The 25,618-nt window shown below is 46.9% G+C and overlaps 1 protein-coding gene across 3 annotated transcripts in view; it reads left to right on the top strand.

Moving 5' to 3' along the window:
• Positions 1-25,618, top strand: part of PACS1 (phosphofurin acidic cluster sorting protein 1) — a 1,571,500-nt gene that overhangs the window by 769,206 nt on the left and 776,676 nt on the right. For 2 of the 3 annotated variants that reach the window (XM_069207928.1, XM_069207929.1), the window contains one exon: positions 6,153-6,233. The exons of the other annotated variant lie outside the window; for it this stretch is intronic. In XM_069207928.1, the coding sequence (XP_069064029.1) occupies positions 6,153-6,233 (81 nt within the window). The remainder of the gene's footprint in view (positions 1-6,152; positions 6,234-25,618) is intronic. 3 annotated transcript variants of the gene reach the window in all.

Below are 25,618 nucleotides of genomic sequence, written 5' to 3'. Positions count from 1 at the left end.
CTTCGACCTTTCTCCCAAAGTCTGTAAACTTATTCTGACAGACAGGCATCTCTCCACTAAGACTGTATAGCCTGCTGTTGGAAAATCTTTGTATATTATTGTACAGAAAGATCTATTGATCCTCTGTCGTCTTCTCTCTTTGACATCCTTATCTTTATCTTATCCCTTGCCCAACAGGGTTCTGCCTTGGGCACTCTCCAAGGCACACTTTCCACCCTATCCACGTTCATTTGGCTGCCTGATCAGCCTTCATTATTCAAGTCACCTATTGTACATAGATTTCTCAAAGGGCTTGTGCATATGTTTCCACCACGCTCTTTCCAATGCCTCAGTGGGACTTAAATCTAGTTCTCAAGTTTTGCATATGTGCTTCCTTTGAGCCATTACATAACTGTCCCCTCCAACTGCTCACCATCACAACAGCCTTTTTAGTGGAAATAACATCTGCCAGGAAGTTGACTGAGATGCAGGCTGTCTCATCCAAGCCGCCGTATCTCACCATGTTCCCAGGCAAGGTGGTACTCAGAACTCATGCCCCTTTCCTCCCCAAGGTCGTGACACCATTTCACCTGGGTCAAAGCATCACCCTGCCCACCTTCTTTGCTCCACTGCATCCCTCTAAGGAAAAACACTGGTTCACTGACCCCCTAGTCTCTGCTCTGACGTGAAACTGGACAATGGAAAGGGGAGTGGCCAGAGCTCCTCCAGAGGGCCCCTGGGTTCTTCCATCTTGTTTCCAGGGTTGGCAGGGATCTCTGGGAGCATCTGAGTGGCCAGCCCAGGCAGGTGACGTCAGAGCCCCCTCCCATCCTAATAGGTGCTTACCTGACTAGGTGACCAATCCCCCCCTTCAGGGATATTTAGGGTCTCTCTCTTGGGTGGGTCCTGAGATTAGGCTTGCAAGACTCCAGCAGGATTTCTCTGCATCCTCCACTTTGACTTCTGGCCACAGGAACTGGGACTGGACCCTCCAGGAACTGACAGCGCTGCAATCCACAAAGAAGATTCTTCCTCAACTTTGTTTCCATGGCTCCTGCCAGCTTTGCAACATTTCCATGGCTGTGCATTTTCAGAAGACAGCCTGCACAAGAAGAAGAAGGAGGAATCTCCCTTGGAGTGGAGTGATTTCCCTGCATCTGCAGGCACCTGCTGCAATGACGACCAGCTGCGTGGATCTCCCCTCATCATGAGCTGTTTGAATCCTGCATCACGGGTGGTGGTCTGCAGTAGTCCTCTTGGTCCCTCTCCAGCTTTGGTGGAGGTAAGCCTATGTATTCCCATGCAGGACAGTACCCCGTGCCCCGCATCACTTGCAGTTGCCAAGGCTTGTTTGCATCTCCTCCAAGGAATCTTCTGGCGACATGTAGCTCCAGTCCCTAGCACTCCTTCCTGCGATGCTCAGCCCTCTGCATGGTTCCGCTGCTGCTTGGGATCCCTTTATGTAGTTCTGCGTGGGCTCCTTCTGCGACTTCTGTGTCCCCGGCCTGTGGGACTACTACTGTGGGTGCTGCCTTTGCTCCTGTGGATTCTCTGCGACTCAGAGGGTCCCCTGTGACTCCCCCTCCTGGTTTGAGTCCTCCTGGGCTTTGCTGGTCCCCTGCAGCACCACTTTCCACTAACCGCAAGTTTGCCTTTTCCAAGGCTTGTTGGTGGAATTTCTGCACCATCACCCATCTGGAATCTTTCTTCCAGTGTGGGACATCTGCATCCATCAGAAACTCTTATGAGGCTCCAGGGCTGCAGTGCTGACCTGTTCTTCCTCACCGTCGACCAACTCCTGCAAGTACAGCTGAGTGGGTAGTAGCTCCTACTCCTCCTGGACGCCACTGTGACTTTTGGACTTGGTCCACTTTCTCCACAGGTCCTCTTCTCCAGGAATCCGCCCCTGGTTTTGTGAAGTTTTGTCTGGGTGTCTTCTTTTCTTTTTCTTCCTTTTGGGTGGTTTGGGGACATTCCAGTGATTTACTCCTGCTTTCCTGTTGGCTGAGGGGGATAGTGTTACTTACCTTTTGTGGTTTTCTAGTACCCCCACACACCAGGGCAGCTTCCTACACATCAGTAATCATCTGACTTCTAAAAGACTGACAAAGGATGTTTTTCATTACTCCAGAGTGGCCGTGGCAGTGGTCGTATATTGATCTACTACATCTGTCGGAACAACCACACAAGAAACTGCTGTACAGACTGCACCTTCTGTTCAAGATCAGGTGCCAGATCCTGCCAGCCAGTTTTCCAACATTAAGCTTGTCAGTTTGGCTGGTGAACGCTTGGAATATGGAAATTTAATTCTTCTGCAGAAAATATTACTCTTTCAAATGGAACAGGTTCTGCTTCTGGTGATATGCAGAGGTATCCTTATATGTTCTTAATTTGGCTAAGTTGTGCTGCAATTTTCTTCTATAAAAGTGTATCTAGCAGCTACTACTGCCTATAGAAAAGGTACTTCACAAACCTCTTTTTACAAATCCTAGATATAAAACACCTCTGAAAAGGAATTAAGAAAGATTTCTCACCCTTATGAAAACCTTCTTCATAAGAGCTTAATGGGGGCCTTTCTAAGTTAAAGTGTCCATCATTTGCACCCATCCATAAGACTGCTTTAGAACATTTTTCTTGGAAGGCAACTTGTCTAGTTACTTTTACTTCTGCCTATAGAGTTAGTGAAGTTCGGGCTCTGTCCAGTTAACAACTTAGTACAGTCTTCCAAAACAATCAGGTTGTTATGAGGACCCATACAATGTTTCCTTCCCAAAGTCATATCTGACTTTAATGTTAACCAGGTTATGTCCCTTCCTACCTTCTTCCAGAACTCCTCTTCTCGCAGCAGAAAGGGCTTTATAGTCTCTTGACATTAAGACGTTCTAAAATTTAAAATTGATAAAACCAAACCCCTTAGGCAGGCTGACTGCCTACTTGTAAACTATGGAGCAGTTTGGACAGGATTAGCCACACCAAAACAGTCGATTTCCAGGTGCATTGTTTCTTGTATTCTGCTTTGCTGCAGCAGAGGTAAAAAGTCTATGCCTTGCAGGCCTGAGCCCAATCAAGAAGAGAGATCAGCCCCATGCTCTTCACCGCATAGATGACCCTGCTGGCCAACATCACCAGATCCCACAGTCTCAACGTAATTTCCTATGCAGACGACACCCAGATCATTCTCTCACTCACTGATGACCCCTCCACCATCAGAACCAACTTCCACAGATGCATGACAAGTATTGCTGACTAGATAAAGAACCACTGCCTGCAGCTGAACACAGACAAGACAGAACTACACCTGGTGGCCCTCAGACCTAGGACTAGCACCCAATCCCTCCGACCATGCCAGAAATCTTGGAATCTGTAAACACAAAGTGGTACAATAGTAGGGACAAATCTAAGTGCTAATTTACACACAATGAGCTTCTGAATTGGTCATTGGAAGTGTACTTTAATTACAACATAATTATTCGCTTCATTTTTTGGACGTAAAAAACAAAATGACACACACATAACAATATAAATAACGATGAACTTACATCAAAATTACCTACAGAAATATATATATAATCATATCCAAAAACTCTCTTCATCATTCTCCAGAATTTTTGGAAAAATGGAGTTGTCTAAATACATTAAAACTTCAATCCACATAGAAGAGATGGTTGCGTCAGCTATCACATCATAAATTTCTATTTCCTTAACTCCTTGTTAAAGAAGAGATGTGTGCTCTAATCATAATTCATAAACTTAATATTTCTTGCAACCTCCCTACAATAGGTCGACGCGTTTCGGCCCCTTCACATATGGGCCTCTTCAGGACTCATGGAGAGAAAAAGACCTATAAATGTAATTGATATACAAGAACTTAGTTTAATCATTGATGACAAGCTCACCTTGAAATCACAGATTAATGCTGTCTCCTCCGCCTGCTTCCTCACTTTGCGCGTGTTACATAAGATCTTCAAGTGGCTACCCCTACACACGAGACACACCGTGACACAGGCCCTCATCACCAGCCGACTGGACTACAGCAATGCCCTCTACGTAGGAATCACTGCACACCTCCTACAGAGTCCAAACAGACATCCCCAGCAAGACTCGTCCTTGGCCTTCCCGGATGAACCCACATCACACCCCATCTCAGGCAACTTGACTCGCTCCCTGTACAGAAGAGAAGCCAATTCAAGCTGCTTACCCATGCACACAACACTCTACACAACCAAGGATCTGCGTACATTAACCACTGCCTGAACACTCACCAATCCTAAAGAACACTACATGCTACCTCCCTTTCGCTTGCCCATATTCCCTCCATCAACCGAGGCAGAAGTGGAGGGCGGTCCTTCTCTCACATTGCAGCAAAAACCTGGAACAGCTGCTCTACGCACCTCTGGACCATCACCTCACTTTCGGAACTCGGAGAGACCCTCAAGACCTGACTGTTCGAATACGCCTCTGGGACCTGCTAGCTCCTGGATACCCAATGATTAGCTGCGCTTTATAAATCCTGGTTGATTGATTGATTAATTGAATGATAGTCACTAGTACAGCATTACTTAAGAAAGCTGCTATCTGGAGGTCTGTACATACTTTTAGAAAACACCACTGTCTCAACACACATTCCAGAGCAGATATGCTGATGGGCCCAATTTACCATAGTAATCTATTTATTTAGATACTGTTGGTTGTTTTCATTGCCTCTTTCTTTGCATTTATTGGTCTTGATAATCTCTTGAGGGCGTATGACTAATAATGAAGATCCCCTAGAGAACAAGGAATAGTTACTTACCTGCAAACGTAGTTCTCCTCCAACAAAATCTTCATTATAGCCTTAAGCAAAACTCCCTCCTCCCAAGAGAAACTGCAGTGGTTATACTTTGATCTTTTATTCTCCAAAAAGAGACTGGCTCACCTGGTAGTATTTCTTAAGAGAGCAGCAGCAGTTTTCCAAGCCTTTCAGGTTTTCACTTGATACCATTTAGTATCCTGTGGTCAGAAAGTGGGGAATACCCTACAAGGTTGTGTCAAAACAGGTGAGCTTCAAGAAGACACACATGGCAAAAAAAGAGGCAGAGACCCATGTTTAGCCTTCTTTCCCCTGGTTTGTCTCTTATAGTGGCCCACCTTCCTGTTCAGCTAGATTCAACCAGATCTTCAGCCCTTTACTATTACTGCAGCTTGATTTCCTGGTCACATGGGAGAGAACTCAGCTCAGACTGTTTATTAGGGCTGGGTCTGTATGGTTCTGTCATAGATGCTTTCTTTGGTGTCTCTGTGGTGAGGCATCTTTTACATTGTGCTTGACGTCTTATGCTAGCACTTAAGTCTGCACTTTCTTGTCTCCCATTGCCGTCTTTGTCAGTTTGCTCTTATAGGTCCATTTTGTCTGCCTCTGTAGCCTCTCACTATTCCTGGACCAACACCTTATTTCTCCTGGGTTTGGTGTCTTTCCTCCTGCACAGCAGACTTTCATGTTTCGACCTGCCTGACCTCTGTCTAATTTGCTGCGTAGAAGAGAAGACTTCTGATCCTGGACATATGAGGAATGTGATAGTGCACTTACAGATTTAAGAAAATTTCATCACATGACCTACCTGAAACTGGGAGAAGTGTCGAAACACTCCTGCAATACCTGTGAGAGTAGATTCTGTACTCTGCTCGTCACCAGAATAAGAAGTCAGGTAGTTAGTTCCGGATTGCTATTAATGTGCTTTTACCACCTCAAACACAAGCACGCTAACACCTCAAGTGACAATCATAGAAGTCCCTCATCCCAACCTTCCACAGACACATAAGATTCCAAAAGAAGTACATCATGTTAAAAAAAAATGTGCTCACTATGTTGCACTTGATCATTCACTACTTTTCTTTCTCACTCACACTTAAAAAATTTCCCACACATAAATTCAGATGCACCATGAAGGCACTAGAACGGTCTTGGTAAGGCCAAAATTATTAGTCATGCGCTTCTTTCTTCAACATAGTGCACTGCCAGAGTACATCAAGTACTGCAAGTGAGCCCTGTTCCTCTGTCTTGTCAACAGCGTAGTTCAGTGAGTGATAATGTGTTGCCCTCTATGTTCTACACTGTCTTAGTGTAGTCAGTATTGTGGGTACATGGCAGTACCATGTCTTGCACAAGCCCACTCTTTGTTTATTTTTTCTTTCAGATGGAAACACCAATGGTGGACAAGATAAAATCCTCAAGAAGTAAAAACCTAGAAGATGGAATTGGGGAAACGGAGACCCTGGTAACCATCTTCCTCCGAACCTCTGTTTTTGTATGTGAAAATAGTGATGTAAAGAGGGAGGCATCGTCATGGGGTGGGAGAGGAGACGATGTAGCTAGGGCAGGACATCATCTCTTTCAGTAAACACTTGCTTTCTCGCTCTAGCAAGGCCTTCCTCGCTAGAGGGAGAAAAATGTTTACTGCCTTGTTTTGGGATCTGTTACACCCTTTTACATCCATGCGAGAGTAAGTTTTTCTTATCACTAGGGATTTTTGACCCTGAAGCAATGTTGTATTTAGAGTAGATTTTCACAACTACCGGTGAGTTTGTTAGGCCAGTAAGTCAATAATCTCCATTACTGGGGTTCTGGGTTACTGTCTTGTTTTATGACCCAGCTGATGTGGGTTCAGCCTCGTTTCTAACACAGTGCATTTATTGTTGGTACTGAGGAAAACCTGTTTGATATGAGACACTAACGACTAGGGTCGAAACATCAGCGATAATTGTGGGATGTTCCGAAGATTTCTCAGTACACAGCAAGGAACATTTAATTGAATTTGAGCTGTTATTACATATAGACTCAAAGATTCAAATATAGACCTTGTGAAAAAATGAAATCTCAAGTGTATGTCAAGTTATGGACTTTATGGGAACTTGAAAAAACTCTTTATGGTTTTCTATTTAATTACTCATAGGTGTGTATTATTTTACTTTTGGAGATTCACATCTCATTTAAATAGTTTGGTGTGCATGCCTGTATGTACTTTGTATATGAAATATAAATATACAAAGATTATATGGCCTTCATGTGCCATTTCATTAATTGATTCAATTACTATGATCTATTGACATAGTGTATGACTTTTTAAATCTTTTCGTCAGGAAGCATGGTGTTGAAATCGGTCAATGCTACATGTCTGTTGGGAAGGTATGACAATGTACTGATGGATTTGACCAAAGAGGTTATTCCCAAAATGCTGCAGGATGCGCTGGGTCATTTTGCTGAGCAGCTGCAGGACAGTCGGGCAGCAGCGAAACAGGTTATTCAATCAGGCTGGATACTGCGGACTCGGTTGCCAGAGATTGTTTGGAGCCAAGGCAGATTCAGCCTTAAAGGAACATAAGAAGAGTAAGGCCACCACCAAGTCACTAGGTCTTCAGACACTGTCCTCAACCTACAGACCTTTCCGTAGGTTTAGAAGTTTGGCCACAGCTTCACTTTTTCGTGGGAGGCAGCAATTCCAGAATCAGCAGTCTGCCAACCCCCTGTATAAATGCTACAGAGGTCGTGGGAGATCTAGGCAGCATGTTATAGTCCATCACCCTTCCTCCTCCTCCACTTCATCCTCCGCTGGAAACCTTTCAGGGAAGCAACTCTAGTTCTTCATTTCAAGAGCTTGTGTTACCCGTAGGGGGAAGGTTAATTCATTTCCTCCAGAAGTGTGAGTGGCAGTTGGGTATTAGACATTGTAGGAAATGGGTATGCCCTTCCCTTTTGGGAGTTTCCCGCTCCTTTACCTCCCCAGCAAACTTTGTGTTTGGAACAACATCTACTGCTGCTTCATAAGGAGGTACAATATCTGCTTTTAAAGGGCGCAGTGAAGTTGGTTCCAGAGCAGGAAAGGGGTCGGGATGTTATTCAAGATATTTTCCTGATCCCCAGAAAGGATGGTTGTGTGCCCCCCTTTCTGGACCTGAGGATTTTGAATTGGATTCTCAAACAGGAGAAATTCAAAATGCTGACCCTAGCACAGGTGCTTCTTGCGTTGGACAAAGAAGACTGGATGGTTTCTTTCGTCTTGCAGGAAGTGTATTTTCACATCCCCATTCTGCAGTCACACAAGAAGTATAGCCACTTCCCGGTAGGAGCACAACACTACCAGTTTGCCTTTTGGTCTTACTTCCGCACATCGAGTCTTCACAAAGGTGATAGCAGTGGTTGTAGAGCATCTCAGAAGGTGAGGAATACCAGTATTCCCCTACCTAGACAATTGGTTGCTAAAAAACAAGTCTCCAGACTTGGTGCAGCATCACTTGCAATTGCGATGTATCTGTTGTTAAATCTGGGGTTTTCAATCAGTGTCCCCAAATCTCATCTGAAGCCCTCTCAGCGCATCCTGTTCATAGGGCTGGTACTGGACACCACAGCGAATTGTGCCTTTCATCTTCCATAGAGGATTCAAGACGTTCTGGCTATGATTCCAATGTTTCAGAATGGACCGCACGTTCCAGTCCTAAAGTTCTTATGTCTGCTTGGTCTGTTCGCTTCCTGCATTCTGTTGGTCACTTGTGCACGCTGGCACATGAGGCCCCTCTAGGGGTGCCTCCGTAAGCAGTGGTTTCAACACAGCGGCGAGTCTATAATGTTCTCCAGAAGCACTGGAACTGATCTCCAATGGTGCTCTATAGGCGGCAACCTAATGTAAGGAAGGCCGTTTTACCTACCACCTCTGGTGACCACAGTGATAACTGATACTTCCAGTGTAAGATGGGGAGCTCATCAGGGGGATCTGGAGATCAAGGGTCCTTGGTCTCCGGAAGAAAAGATGTTTCATATCAGTCTGTTGGAGTTGCGGGTGATAAGTCTGGCTCTCAAGGCCTTCCTCCCTTCCATTTAGTCGGTACAGGTCTTGACAGACAACACTACCGCAATGTGGCATATCAACAAACAGGTGGGAATTGGGTGGTATCTTCTCTGCAGAGAGGCTCTACGTCTCTGGTACTGGGTTCAGGCCCATCCGATTTGCATAGTAGCAAACTCTTTGGCTGTAGCTCTCAACGTACGTGTGGACAGTCTGAGCCGGCACTTTTCAGCTGACCACGAATGACGAGTTCATCTGGAGGTGGTTCTTCATATCTTCCAGTTCTGAGGGACGTCTCAGATAAACTTGTTTTCCACTTGCGAGAATGCGCACTGCCTTTTGTTCTGCAGCCTCCAGTATCCGATGCAGGGAATTCTGGGAGACACATTTCATTTGAGCTGGGGCAACCGGCTGCTTTACGCGTTTTCCCCATACCCTTGATTCTTCGAGTCCTGAGGAAGATTCGCCAAGACCAGGCCTAAGTCATATTGATTTCTCCTGATTGGCCAAGAATGGTGAGTAACACAGACCTTCTTCAACTCTCTCTGTGCCCTCGGCTCCATCTCCCTCACAGGGCAGGCCACCTCTCGCTGTCACAGGGGCAGGTTCTATACCCCCACCTCCAGAGCCTGCATCTACATGCCTGGAGATTGAACGAAGCAACCTGATTTTCTTTTCATTTCTTCCTGAAGTGGTGGGTGTTATTTTATCGGCCAGGCAACACTTCACCTGTCTATGCGGTTAGATGGGCCAAGTTTGTCAGATGGTGCGAGGACAGACACGTGGATCCTTTAAAGGCCCACTTGTCCAATGTTTTGCAGTTTGCTCTTTCCTTGGCACAGCAAGGTTGTGCAGTTGAGACAGTGAAGGGCTATCTCTCTGCACGCTCAGCATTTATTTGTTTACCTGATTGACCCTCTTTGTTTAAGTCCCCTATAGTTTTAAGGTTTCTTAAGGGTTTGACTACTATATTTCCTCCCTCTCCTTTTTTAATGCCTCAGTGGGATTTTAATTTAGTTTTAACGTACTTCCAGGGTACACCGTTAGAACCATTGCATAATTGCCCATTGAGGTTCCATATGTTTAAAACTGTTTTTCTAATAGCTATCACGTTGGCTAGACATGTTAGTGAGCTACAAGCTCTGAATGTAAAACCCTTGTTAACCACTTTCCATGCCAACAAGGTGGTTTTAAAACCACAGCGGCTTTATTGCCAAAGGTAGCGACTCCTTTTCACTTAGGGCAGTCCATCTCCCTTCCATTCTTTTAACCTCCTCCCCATCCCTCTAAGGAGGAGAAAAGGCTGCATCTTCTGGATCCAAAGAGAGCATTGAGTTTCTACTTAGACAGGATGAGCGAATTTAGGACGGATGACCAGCTGCTCATCGGCTACGTGGGCAAATTGAAGCGCAAGGCCGTCCAGAAAAGAACGCATTCAAGGTGGGTCATTCTTTGCATTAAAATATGTTATGCGCTGGCAAAGAAAGATTCTCCTGAGGGTATTAGGGCTCATTCGACCAGAGCTAAGACTGCTACCTGGGCTTTAGCTAGAGTTGTTCCAGTTGTTGACATTTACAAGGCAGCAACCTAGACTTCCCTCCACACGTTCGCAAAACATTACTGTTTGAACTCAGAAGTGAGGAGAGACGGACATTTTGCCCGTTCAGTGCTTCAGGATTTCTTGGTATATGCAAAAAGGCACCCACCTCTGAGTCTGCATCTTCCTCCTCCTCCTGGCTTACATCATGGTTCTGGTCATCTTGGAGGAGCAGGCCCAGAAGCAGACTCTTGTTGGGGTTCCCTGCTGTCTTCAGTGTCCTATCTAAGCACATCTCCCTCAACTCTTGGAAAGTGGGGCCCACATACTGTGAGTCCATGGCCTGAGATGTGTCCTGCTCTGAAGACATGCTGTGTTGTTTGAGTGGTGTAGGTGTTCCTAACTACTCTAACTCCTAGTCACTCCAAAGAAGTTTGCAGCAAGGGCCATGCCTAAACCCCTAGCTTAACCAATCGTAAGAGACTAGCTCCCTGGGACTACGTACAGTGTGTACCTCTAGTCAGTAGGTGGTCTTTCCTGTGGAAAGTACCAAGTGACAGAGTGGTAAGGCAATTACAAGTGCTTATCCCACCACTGCACCACCAATGTAAGAAGCTGGCCTGGTGTGTGATGGGTACATATGGTACTTACACCTTATTCCAGGTCCAGAGTTCCCCTATTAGTGATGTGTAGGCAGTGTCTAGAAGCCAGGTTCTTTAGAGGTAGCTGTGGATGAACAGCCAAGACTTAGATAGGAGACGTGCAAAGCTCATGCATTACCACTGTTGTCACACAGTGTAGGAAAGTACTGTCTTTCTTGGCATGTTATCCCTAATTTCTGCCTGTTTGTCAGTGTGTTTTCACTGTCTCACTGGGAGCCTGCTAGTCAGGACCCCAATACTCATAGCTTGTGGCCTATATGTGTTGTCAGTATGCTTGACTGTGTCACTGGAGTTCTGCTAACCAGAACTCCAGTGCTTATGCTTTCTCTGTGTACCAAATTTGTCACTATAGTTTAGTGACTCCATATTCCAATTCCAACTTGCACACTGCCCCCCCCTCCAATAAGTCCCTAGTATATGGTACCTAGGTATCCAGGGCATTGGGGCTCCAGGAGATCTTTATGTGCTGCAGCATTTCTTTTGCCACCTTATAAGGAGCTCATACAAACACTCCTTCAGGACTGCCACTGCAGCCTGAGTGAAATAGTGCACACACTATTTTGCAGCCATTTTCACTGCACCAGGTAACTTATAAGTCACCTATATGTCTAACATTCAGTTACTGTAGGCTAGGTGCAGAGTTACTGTGTGTAAGGGCACCCTTGCCCTAGCAAAGTTGCCTCCACGTTGTCCAGGGCCAGTTCCCCGAATTTGTGAGTGTGGAGACACCATTATAAGCGTACACTACATATATGTCAATACATAGATGTAGCTTCACAATGGTAACTCCGAATATGGCCATGTGAGGTGTCTACGATTGTGAAATTGAACTCCCAATCCAAATCTGGTATTGGGGGGGGCATTCCTTGCATCCTGGGGGCTCCGCCATGGACCCCCAATACGGCCAAACCAGCTCTCTGAGGTTTCCACTGCAGCCCCAGCTGCTGCCACCTCACCTCACCTCATAGGCAGGCTTCTGCCATCCTGGGGATTGAGCAGCTCAATCCCAGGAAGGCAGAACAATGCATCCCCCTTTAGGAGAGGGATGTTACACCCACTCCCATTGGAAATACGTGTTACAGGCATGGGATGGGTATCCTCCCAGAGCATCTGGAAATGCTTTGAAGGGCACGAACGGTGCCCTCCTTGCATAATCCAGTCTACACCGGTTCAGAGACCCCCAGTCCCTGCTCTGGTGCGAAACTGGACAAAGGAAAGGGGATTGACCACTCCCCTGTCCATCACCACCTCAGGGGTGGTGCCCATAGCTCCTACAGAGTGTCCCTGGCGTTAGCCATCTTGGATTCCAAGGTGTGGGGACCCTCTGGGAGCATCTGAGTGGCCAGTGCCAGCAGGTGACGTCAGAGACCCCTCCTGATAGGTGCATACCTGGGTAGGTAGCCAATCCCCCCTCTCAGGGATATTTAGAGTCTCACCTCTGGGTGTTTCCTCGGATTCGGTTTGCAAGACTCCACCGGGACTCCTCTGCTTCAGCTTCTGCTGTAACTGCCACAAAGTATCCAGGAACGCTACTGTGACCTGCAACTTCAGCTCCAGCCAGCAGCTGCAACAGTTTCCAAGTTGTGCACGCTCAGAGGACTGCGTGTCTTCACCCTGGACCAGAAGAACCAAAGGAATCTCCCCTGGAGTGACAAAGTCACTTCCCTGGTTCTGCAGGCACCCTTCTGCGACGATGACTGGTACTCTGGGACTCCTCTCCTGTTGACGAGCGTGATCTCAGGTCCAGCTGTCCAATTTGGTGGAGGTAAGAGCTTGCCTCCCCATGCCAGACATTACCCCTGTGCATTGCGTCCTCTGCAGCTCCTTGGACTTCTATGCACTTCTTCCAAAAGTTCTTCGTGCACAGTGTAGCCCAGGTCCCCAGCACTCTATCCTGCGACGCACAGCTCTCTGAGTTCTCTGGCGGCGTGGGATCCTTCTGTGTAGTGCTGCGATGACCGCACTTTGCAACTCCTTTGTCCCCGTGTCCTGGGACTCCTCTGGGTGCTGCCTGGTCTTCTGAGAGCTCTCTGAAGAGCTGATAGCCCATCTGTCTCCTCAGTCCGAGTTGAGACCCCCAGGTCCCTCCTGGGTCCGAGCTGCTCCTCTTTGACGCAAAATGCATTCTTGCGTGAACCAAGGCTTGTTGGCGGAATCCAGCGATCCAAACAGCCTGCATCCAACGAATCGACGTGGGGCATCTCCTGCACCAAGCAGGAACCCGCAGCTATCTTCTTTGGTGCATTTCTGTACTTTTCTTCCAACTGGAGAATCCACTTTTACACCTTCTTGCAGGTGGGCAGGGGCTCCTGCTCTTCTTGAACTCTTCATCGACTTCTGAACTTGGTCTCCCCTCTCCATAGGTCTTCAGGTCCAGGAATCCATTGTTTGTTGCTTGCTGTCTTGCTTGGTTCTTGCATAATCCTTCATCACGACTTGTAGTGTGTTCTGAGGAAACTTGATGTACTTTACTCCTGTTTTCCTGGGATCTGGGGTGGGTACTTTATTTACCTTTGGTGTTTTCTTACACTCCCAGGGCCCCTCTACACACTACACTTGTCTGGGGGGAATCCGACTTTCGCATTCCACTATTTTAGTATATGGTTTGTGTTGCCCCTAAGCCCATTGCAATCTATTATGTTTTTCACTGTTTGCATTATTCTATGACTGTTTATTTACCTACTTTTGGTTACTGGTATATATATTGTGTATAATACTTACCTCCAGAAGGAGTATTGCCTCTAAGATATTTTTGGCCTTGTGTCACTAAAATAAAGTACCTTTATTTTTGGTAACACTGAGTATTGTCTTTTATTGTGTATAAGTACTGTGTGACTATAGTGGTATTGCAAGAGCTTTACATGTCTCCTACTTCAGCATTGGCTGCTCTGCCACAGCTGCCCCTTGACAGGCTAAGCTGCTAGAACAATGCCTACAGTTCACTAATAAGGGGTAGCTGGACATGGTATAAGGTGCAAGTATATTAGGTACCCACTACAAACCAGGCCAGCCTCCTGCACACAGCACTTACACACGAAAGAAAACACTCAGTGTTACAAAAATAAAGGTTCTTTATTACAGTAACAGAGTACCAAAACACTAGATAGGCAATTCTCTAATAGGAGGTAAGTAAACACACCAAATATGTACACTAGTAGTAAGAAATAGGCAGAAATAGCAGTAGAAAACAGTACAATAGCAAATAGACAATAGTGACCCTAGGGGGAACCCAAACCATATAATACAAAATTGAATGCAAATGCAGGACCCCCACCTAGGTAAATGGAATGTGTAAAGAGGAGCTGGGGGAACCAGGAAACCCCAAAGATAAGTACCATAGTGCCCCCCCAGTAACCAGTAAGAAAATAGTAAGTTGCTGGATTTTCCCCAAACCACTAAAAGGAAGGAAAATAAGGATATTGCAACACCCATACAAGACTGCAAGAAACCAGCGGTGGATTCCTGAAGAGGAAGGCCGTGAAAAGAAGGGGACCAAGTTCAGAAGTCGCAGGAGTGTCCGGTGGTGGCAGGAGCCATTACCCACCCATCTGTGATTGCAGGAGTTGATTGACGGTAGGGCGAAGACCGTCAGCAATGCATCCCTGGAGTCGGCGAAGAGTTCCCAGTGGATGCATGCCAGGTTCCATGCTGGATGGAATATTTCAGTGTCTGTGGTGTGGAAAAGCCACCAACAAGCCTGCACAAAAGGCAGAAGTCGCGACAGACGAAAAGGGGCTGCCGGGGACAAGCAAGGTCCAGGAGGACTCAACCCAAGGCAGAGAGTCAACAAAAGAAAAGGCAACCCCCACAGGAGACCCACTGGAAGAGGAACCATGAGTTGCAGAGGAGCCCACGCAGCAGAACTGAAGAAGGGTCCTATGCCGTAGGAGAAGCAAGCAGATGGCTGTGCATCACAGGGAAGAATGCTGGGGCTGGGGCCACACGGAGCCTGAAGATCCCTTGGAGTAGATGCCAACAAGCCTTCGTAGCTGCAAGAGACGCGGGGGTACTGTCCTTAGTGGGAAGGCAAGGGCTTACCTTCACCAAAGTTGTACAGCTAGCTAGGTAGAGAGGACAGAGGAGACCACTCCAGACCATCACCCGGGATGCAGGATCCATGCAGCCCAGGATGAGAGGAGATCCACGCAGCCGGTCATCGTTGCAGTTGGTGCCCGGGGATGCAGGAGACCGACTCCTTCACTACAAGGGAGATTCCGTCTTCCTTCTTGTGCAGACTGAAGACTTGCTGCCCTCAGAGGATGCACAGCCGGGGAAATGTTGCAGAAGTTGGGAGGAGCTGTGGAAACAATGTTGCAAGCAGAGTCTTTGTCGTGGATGCAGATTGTCGGTTCCAGGAGGATCCAGTCGCAGTTCCAGTGGCCAGAAGTTGAAGTAAAGGTTGCAGAGGTGTCCTGCTTGAATCTTGCAAGCTGAATTTGAAGACCGACCCAGAAGGGAGAGCCTAAATAGCCCTGAAAGGGGGATTGGTCACCAGCCAAGTGAGCACCTATCAGGAGAGGGCTCTGACATCACCTGCCTGACCTGGTGCAGTCAGATGCTCCCAGAGGCCTCTGCCCACCTTGGATTCAAGGTAGCAGAATCAAGGGACCCCATGGAGGAACTCTGGGCACCACATCTGTGGTGGTGTACAGGGCAGTGGTCACTCCCCTTTCCATTGCCCAGTTTCGTGCCAGAGCAGGGCCTGGAGATCCCTGAACCAGTGTAGACTGGTTTATGCAAGGAGGGCACCAAATGAGCCCTTCAAAGCATACCAGTGGCTTGGGAAGGCTACCCCTCCCAATCCATGCAACACCTATTTCCAAAGGGAGGGGCTGTTAACCCCCTCTCCCAAAGGAAATACTTTGTTCTGCCTGCCTGGGCTGGAGCTGATCAAGCAGGAGGAGGGCAGAAACCTGTCTGAGGGTTGGCAGCAGCTTGGGAAGCCCAGAAAACCCTAAAAAGGTAGTAGCAGCAATGCTGGGGTTCCTCTAAGGAGCCCCCCAGAGTGCATGGAATCATACTTCTAATACTGGCAACACTATTGGGGTATGATTCCAACATGTTTGATACCAAACATGCCTAGGTTCAGAGTTACCATTATCTAGCTTGGACATAGGTAGTGACATATGTACAGTACGCATGTAAAATGGCATCCCCACACTCACGAAGTCCATGAAAATGGAGTTCAAGTTTGTGGTAGGGACCTCTGCTCAAGCAGAGGTGCCCTCACACACTGATACTTGCACCCTGCCCTTAGGGCTAGGAAGGCCTACTATAGGGGTGAATACAGGGACCTGGTGCAGTGACCTGTAGTGAAAAAGTGTGCATGCACCCCTTCATGCAGGCTGCAATAGCAGGCTTGCAGAAACTTTGCATGGGCTCCCAATGGCTGGCATAATACATGCTGCAGCCACTGGGGAACACCTGGGGCCCCAATGCCTTGGATACCTGGGTACCATATACTAGGGGCTTACAAGGGGGCACCAGTATGCCAAATGTGGGGTGTGTGTGGTCCAAGCAACCAAATTTGAAGGGAGATAACACAGTCACTGGGGTCCTGGTGAGCAGGATCCCAGTGAACATAGTCAAACACACTGACAACAGGCAAAAAGCGGGAGGTAACCATGCCAGAAAGATGGCACTTTCCTACACTTGTGGATTCCTCACTGACCCACCTGCCTCCCTGTTGCCTGTCTGAATATACCAAGAAGGAAGTTATTTAGGTATATTAGACATGTACATTGCATATTAATATGTATAAAAAAAAAGTGTTTGAGTTGAGCTCACACATGTTGTGCTTGTGATGTTGGTGTTCACCCGTTTGCCTCAAAGGCATTGAAAAAAAGTGGGTGAATCTGACATCAGGATGCCAGCGAGGACTTCTTATGGCTCCGAAGTTGACGGAGTTGCGTGCGGAGCCGTACCATTGTGATGTCCTTATCGACATGGAGAGCTAGAAAGAAACAATTTACGTTGGATGTTGGCTCATTAGGAGTATTCAAAAAGTGAGAAATCCACAGGTAGCTACTGCATCCACCAGAAAAATCGTTACTGATGGTAAGTACCTTGTTCTTCAGGGAATGTCAGTCTTTCCTCGATTGCTCCTGCCTCTTTGGAGAGAAGGTGGATTTAGCACTGGAACGTTTTATGGGTAGCAGAGCTACGGCCAGGTCCTTGGGCTTGTCTGTTGCCCCTCACCACCCTAATCTGCCTTTCACCCCTTCCATGGCCTTGAAGGGGCCTCCAACTTAACTTCCCAGCCACCACTGCCAACAGGCTTCCCCGCCTTTTTGTGTCCCAGGGAGCAAGTCCCTCAGACAGCATGGTTGTGTCAGTCCACCATGCCCAGAAGCCACTGGCTAAAGCCTCTTTAGTTTGCCCTCTGACGATCATAGTTACCCGGTTGGAAGCATAATATACCATCCTCCTCTCCACTGGCGATCAGTGACATCAGACCTCTGTGTTCTCCCGATCGTCCAAAAAGATCTTCGACTTTGCTGCATCTGTCAAAGTCTGCTGATGAGGTGTGGGAGTGTCTGCACTCCAGCCCACAGAAGTCGACAGAACCTGAACCTGTGTCCACTCTGGGCTTCCTTGCTAACCTGGAGCCGGAGTGACCCCCATCTAGCTGAACGTGTTTTATGAGGCCATGCGCCTCATATTTAGGTGGCCCTGCCTCTCTGGAGCTCATTTGTGCCCCTGAGGTGTAGGAAGAGCCCCTACTGGATTGGTGCTGGTGGGATCGCCCTCAGCACCGATCGGGCCCCATGATTCCTTGCTGGATCCAGAGTGGAGATGTCGGCGAGATCAAGACCTTTCACAAAACCTACTCTAGTGCAGATGCCCCATCATTATTCTCAACTCTGACATAAAGCTGGAGTGGCGTTGATCGACTCCAGCGCTGACTGGATCCATGCTTCCCAGAGCACAGCTAAGGCCTTATTTACTTGATAGGCCTGGAGAGGGAGACAAATGGGAGTTGTCTACGGACCCTCAGTTACGAGTTCCCTGAAGAAGAACTGGACAACTGGTATGAGGAACTGGCAGAGGCCAGTGGGTTAGATAACTCACCCAACAATGACCTGGTCTCTCCTCCTGCTGTGGCTACAGAGGAGGCAGCCTCTTTTGCAAAGGTGGTGCGTAGGGCAGTTGAGATTTCTGACCTTCAGTTGGCCACAGTGTCGATCAAGATGAATGTCTTGGCAGAGTTGCTTCAGCCTGGAGTTTTCCCTTCTGAAACCTCTTCTCCCACTGCATGAAGCTCTTACAGATGTCCTACTTGGGGCCTGGTCCAAGCTCTGTGCAGGGGCTCCTGTGCATAGGACGATTGCCTGCCACAACCCCCCGGACTTTGGAATCCCAATTTCCTCACCCAGCACCCCACTCCAGAGAGCTCCGTGGTCCAAGCCTCCACTTCCCGGATTAACCCTGTCACATTTCTTACCACTCCACCAGATAGGGAATCCAAAAGGCTGGACATCTTTGGCAAGAGAGTGTTTTCTCTCAAGGGATCTCTATTGATAGTCATACGGTTTGAATAGTCCCACCCAAGTGCGGAGCTCTCGGAGCACTTCTTCAAAATATGTATTCTTAATTGTAGATATATGCCATTCTAAGGCTCGGTGAAACACTTAAGACATTAATGTTTTGCAGCCTAGAATAATAGGTTTGAATGGCCAATTTCTTCAGATAGTATTTAAAAAAGTTAAATCAATATACTTATCATATGTGTGTATGTGTGTGTGTATATATATGTTCGATGGCATGTGTTGCTGCAGATACACATGTTGTGCAGATACACATGCTGTGCATATCCCGCCATCTAGTGTTGGGCTCGGAGTGTTACAAGTTGTTTTTCTTCGAATAAGTCTTTTCGAGTCACGAGATCGAGGGACTCCTCCCCTTTCGGCTCCATTGCGCCTGGGCGTCGACTCCATCTTAGATTGTTTTCTTTCCGCCATCGGGTTCGGACGTGTTCCTCTTCGCTTTGTGTTTCGGTTCGGAAAGTTAGTTAAATATCGGAAAATTTGATGGTATTGTTGCCGTTCGGTATCGGGTTAGTTAACGCAGATCGACACCGAATCAAGAAGAGCTCCGGTAGCCCTTCGGGGCTTCTATTCCCCAGCGGGGCCTGGTCGGCCCGACCGCGTGCGTCTTCAAGGCTAATGGAACGGACCCCATTCCGCTTCTGCCCCGAATGCCACAACAAGTATCCTTACATAGATCAACATCTGGTCTGTAATTTGTGTTTGTCCCCCGAACACAAAGAGGATACCTGCGAGGCCTATCGGGCGTTTCGGTCAAAGAAAACGCTACGGGACCGGAGAGCACGAAGGCTTCAAATGACATCGGTGCCGTCAGGACACCACGATGTCGAGGAAGAGGAGACTTCTCCATCGCTGACTCGGACGAGCCCGAACCAGAGCAGGCGCCGAAAACCGTGAGTAAACCAGCCCCGGACAAAACTCACGCCAAAATCATGAAGGCCCAGGGGACGCCACCGCCGGCAGGCCGTGGCTTAACCCGTAAAATCGGTGACCATCCATCGGCACCGAAAAAGGGCACACACGTGTCGAAGTCATCCGACTCCAGTCGAGATCCTGGCACAGAGCATACTCGACACCGAGAACCTGGCTCAGACCAGACTCGACACCGAGAGACCGGCTCCGAGATAAGTCGGCACCGAGAAATCGGCACACCGAAACCTAAAAAAAAGTGGCTTCGGAGCCGAAAAAGACTGTAGAAAAAGTTTTGGTACCGAAACACCCAGCTTCGGAGCCGAAAACAAGCTCCTACTCTGAAGAACAAGGCATTTCAGAACAACTACAAGGCCATAGATTTGGATAAGATTTAGAAGCAGGGGAGCCAGATTATACACAAAGAAGGCTCCATATTCAAAAGGAAACAGGGAAAATAAGAACTCTCCCTCCTATAAGGATGAAAAGGAAACTTGCTTTCCAAGACAAAGAAAAACAACCACAAGCAAAAGTGGCAAAAGCAGTAACTCCACCTCACTCTTCGCCACAACCATCACCATACCACCCACCGCAACTGTCACCAATTCCAACCCCCCCCATGATGCAATCACCAACGCACACAGGGATCAGCCAGGATGACCCAGATGCATGGGATCTATATGATGCACCAGTATCAGAAAATAGTCCAGACTGCTACCCAGCAAGACCATCACCACCTGAAGACAGTACTGCCTACACACAAGTGGTGTCCAGAGCAGCGGCTTTTCACAATGTGGCACTGCACGCAGAACCCATTGAGGATGACTTTTTATTTACTACTTTGTCATCAACACACAGTCAGTACCAAAGTCTCCCAATGTTACCAGGGATGTTAAAACACGCAAAACAAGTATTTCAAGAACCCGTCAAAGGCAGAGCCATCACACCTAGAGTGGAGAAAAAGTACAAGCATCCCCCTACAGACCCTGTATACATCACACAACAACTGACTCAGTAGCAGTAGGCGCAGCACGTAAAAGGGCTAATTCACACACCTCTGGAGATGCACCACCACCCGACAAAGAAAGTCGAAAGTTTGATGCAGCGGGGAAAAGAGTTGCAGCACAAGCGGCAAATCAATGGCGCATTGCCAATCCCCAAGCTTTGTTGTCAAGATATGACAGAGCTCATTGGGATGAAATGCAACACTTTATAGAACATCTGCCCAAGGAGTTCCAAAAGCCTGCACAACAAGTGGTGGAAGACGGTGAAAGTATCTCGAACAACCAGATACGATCGGCAATGGATGCAGCGGACACAGCCGCAAGAACTGTGAATACAGCGGTCACTATTCGGAGACACGCATGGCTACGTACCTCCGGGTTTAAGCCCGAAATCCAACAGGCTGTGCTTAATATGCCTTTTAATGGACAGCAGTTGTTTGGGCCGGAGGTGGACACAGCTATAGAGAAGCTAAAGAAGGACATGGATACGGCCAAGGCCATAGGCGCGCTCTACTCCCCACAGAGGAGAGGCACATTTAGGAAGACACAATTTAGAGGAGGGTTTCGGGCCCAAAGCACAGAACCCTCAACTCACAAACCAGACCCACATACCAGGGCCAGTATCAAAGAGGAGGCTTTCGGGGACAATACAGAGGTGGACAGGTCCCTAAAACTAGAGGAAAGTTCCAAAGCCCAAAGACCCCTCAAAATAAACAGTGACTTCAGTGTCACAAATCCCCAACACATGACACCAGTGGGGGGGAGACTCACTGATTTTTACCAAAACTGGGAAGAAATAACAACAGACTTGTGGGTCCTAGCCATTATCCAACATGGTTATTGCATAGAATTCTTACAATTACCACCAAATGTGCCTCCAAGAACACACAACATTTCCAAACAGCACTTGGATCTATTACAACTAGAAGTCCAAGCGTTGTTGCAAAAAGACGCAATAGAACTGGTACCCAACCATCAGAAAGGAACAGGTGTATTTTCTAATACCCAAAAAGGACAAAGCTCTGAGACCCATCTTAGATCTCAGACCACTAAATCTTTACATCAAATCAGATCACTTTCACATGGTGACACTTCGACGTAATCCCCTTGCTCAAACAACAAGACTACATGTCAACATTAGATCTCAAAGATGCGTACTTCCATATACCCATACATCCTTCACACGGGAAATACTTAAGGTTTGTAATCCAAGGAGTTCATTACCAATTCAAAGTGTTACCATTCGGGATAACAACAGCACCAAGGGTATTTACAAAATGCCTTGCAGTAGTAGCAGCCCATGTCAGAAGACAGCACATACACGTATTCCCGAATCTAGATGATTGGTTAATCAAGACCAACACGCAGGAACAGTGTCTTCAACACACAAAATACGTCATAGAAGCCCTTCACAAACTAGGGTTCTCACTAAACTATCAAAAATCACACTTGCAGCTGTGTCAAATACAACAATACTTAGGAGCAACAATCAACACAAAAAAAGGGATTGCCACTCCAAGTCCACAAAGGGTACAAGCATTCCAAAACGTAATACAAAGCATGCACCCAAACCAAAAGTTTCAGGTAAAATTAGTGATGAAACTACTAGGCATGATGTCCTCATGCATAGCCATTGTCCCAAACGCAAGATTACACATGCAGCCCTTACAACAGTGCCTAGCAACACAATGGTCACAAGCACAGGGTCAACTTCAAGATCTAGTGTTGATAGACCGCCAAACATACACCTCGCTTCAATGGTGGGATCCTATAAATGTAAACCAAGGACGGCCTTTCCAAGACCCAGTGCCTCAATATGTGATCACAACAGATGCTTCCATGGTAGGGTGGGGAGCACACCTCAACCAACACAGCATCCAGGGACAATGGGACACTCAGCAGAAACAACTTCATATAAATCAGTTAGAACTACTAGCAGTGTTTCTAGCGTTGAAAGCATTTCAACCACTAATAGCCCACAAACACATTCTTGTCAAAACAGACAACATGACAACAATGTATTACCTAAACAAACAGGGAGGGACACACTAAACACAGTTGTGTCTCTTAGCACAAAAGATTTGGCATTGGTCGATTCACATTCGCCTAATAGCGCAATACATCCCAGGAATTCAAAACCAGTTAGCCGACAATCTCAGTCGGGATCACCAACAGATCCACGAATGGGAAATTCATCCCCAGATACTACAAACCTACTTCCAAAACTGGGGAACACCGCAAATAGACCTATTCGCAACAAAAGAAAACGCAAAATACCAAAACTTCGCATCCAGGTACCCACAGCCTCACTCCAAGGGCAATGCGTTATGGATGAGTTGGTCAGGGATATTTGCTTACGCTTTTCCCCCTCTCCCACTCCTTCCGTATCTCATAAACAAATTGAGTCAAAACAAACTCAAACTAATACTAATAGCACCAACTTGGGCATGACAACCTTGGTACACAACACTACTAGACCTGTCAGTAGTGCCTCATATCAAACTACCAAACAGACCAGATCTGTTAACTCAACACAAACAACAGATCAGACACCCGAATCCAGCATCGCTCAATCTACCAATCTGGCTCCTGAAGTCTTAGAATTCGGACATCTAGACCTTACACAAGAATGTATGGAGGTCATCAAACAGGCTAGAAAACCTACTACAAGACATTGCTACGCAAATAAATGGAAAAGATTTGTTTATTACTGTCATAATAATCAAATTCAACCATTACACGCATCCGCGAAAAACATTGTAAGCTACTTACTACACTTACAAAAGTCTAAGTTAGATTTTTCATCCATTAAAATACATCCCACAGCAATTTCGGCCTATCTGCAAATTACACATTCAACTTCACTATTCAGAATCCCAGTCATAAAAGCATTTATGGAGGGTCTAAAAAGGATCATTCCATCAAGAACACCACCAGTTCCTTCGTGGAACCTCAATATTGTATTAACACGACTCATGGGTCCACCATTTGAACCCATGCACTCTTGTGAGATACAATACTTAACCTGGAAAGTAGCCTTCCTAATAGCTATCACATCTCTCATAAGAGTAAGTGAAATACAAGCCTTTACCATACAAGAACCCTTCATACAAATACACAAACATAAAGTGGTTCTACGCACAAATCCCAAATGTTTGCCAAAAGTCATATCACCGTTCCACTTAAATCAAACAGTGGAACTCCCAGTGTTCTTTCCAGAACCAGACTCTGTAGCTGAAAGAGCATTACATACATTAGACATAAAAAGAGCACTAATGTATTACATTGATAGAACCAAACAAATTCGCAAAACAAAACAATTGTTTGTAGCTTTCCAAAAACCTCATGCAGGGAATCCAATATCCAAACAAGGCATTGCCAGATGGATAGTTAAATGTATTCAAACCTGTTATATAAAAGCAAAGAGAGAACTGCCTATTACACCAAAGGCACACTCCACTAGAAAGAAAGGCGCCACCATGGCCTTTCTAGGAAATATACCAATGACAGAAATCTGTAAGGCAGCCACATGGTCTATGCCTCATACATTCACTAAACATTGCTGCGTGGATGTGTTAACAACACAACAAGCCACAGTAGGACAAGCAGTATTAAGAACATTATTTCAAACAACTTCAACTCCTACAGGCTAACCCACCGCTTTTGGGGAGATAACTGCTTACTAGTCTATGCACAGCATGTTTATCTGCAGCTACACATGCCATCGAACGGAAAATGTCACTTACCCAGTGTACATCTGTTCGTGGCATGAGACGCTGCAGATTCACATGCGCCCTCCCACCTCCCCGGGAGCCTGTAGCCGTTATAAGTTGATACAAATGTACACGTTTTATTTTTAAATTTGTAAATATATCACTTTTAGTCACATTATGTACATACATACTTACTCCATTGCATGGGCACTATTACTATATACACAACTCCTACCTCACCCTCTGCGGGGAAAACAATCTAAGATGGAGTCGACGCCCATGTGCAATGGAGCCGAAAGGGGAGGAGTCCCTCGATCTCGTGACTCGAAAAGACTTCTTTGAAGAAAAACAACTTGTAACACTCCGAGCCCAACACTAGATGGCGGGATATGCACAGCATGTGCATCTGCACAGCGTGTGAATCTGCAGCATCTCATGCCACGAACAGATGTACACTGGGTAAGTGACATTTTCCATATATTCGATGCCATGTGTAGCTGCAGATACACATGCTTTGCATATCCATTCCGACATCTAGTGTTGGGCTCGGAGTGTTACAAGTTGTTTTTCTTCGAAGAAGTCTTTTCGGAGTCACGGGATCGAGTGACTCCTCCCTTCGGTTCCATTGCGCTTGGGCATCGACTCCATTGTTTTCTTTCCGCCATCGGGTTCAGACGTGTTTCCTCTCGCTCTGAGATTTCGATTTGGAAAACTTAAGAAAACCTTCCTTTTCGTCTGTATTGTTTTGATCGCGTTCTTCATCTAGCATCAAACCGGTAGTACCGTCGGAAAACCACTTTGTTCACACTTCGGCGCGCCAAACTCTGGCCTATGCGGGTATACCACATGGAGAGCCTGATGGATCGGACTCCATTCCAATTCTGCCCTCGGTGCCACGCGAAGTACCCCTATAAAGACCAGCATTTGGTTTGCAACTTGTGCCTTTCTCCAGACCATCGGGAGGAAAACTGTGAGGCCTGTAGATCGTTTCGATCAAATAAGACTCTCAGAGATCGAAGATCACGAAGACTTGAAATGGCGTCGAAAAGCAGTGAACATCTCAACGTCACCGAAGAAGAGCAGGCACAGACAGCGGTCTCCATCCGAGACACAGACTCCGAACAGGAATCAGAAGACGACAGACCCAACATGTGAGTACGTCTGCCCCTGCACCCTGACACAAAAAACATCCTAAGGCCTTGGGTACACCACTGCCGGAAGGCCATGGTTCTGCTCGGAAAAAGACTGTCCGCGACCAACCTTCGGGATCGGCGCAGAAAAAGGCCACTCCTCCGTTCACTTCAGAGTCGAGTAAAACTCTGAAGGGCTCCATTTCAGACTCCAGCAGGAAACACCAACTTTCGGAATCGAAAATTCGAAAGGCAGCTTCGGAGCCGAGACCTTCCACAACATTTTCGCTACCAAAAAAACAACAGACTTCGGAACCGAAA

The sequence above is a fragment of the Pleurodeles waltl genome, chromosome 9 (genome assembly GCF_031143425.1).
Source record: "Pleurodeles waltl isolate 20211129_DDA chromosome 9, aPleWal1.hap1.20221129, whole genome shotgun sequence".
Lineage (NCBI taxonomy): Eukaryota > Metazoa > Chordata > Amphibia > Caudata > Salamandridae > Pleurodeles > Pleurodeles waltl.
Note: the sequence above shows the minus strand (reverse complement) of the source record. Positions and strands in the feature narration are given on the sequence as shown.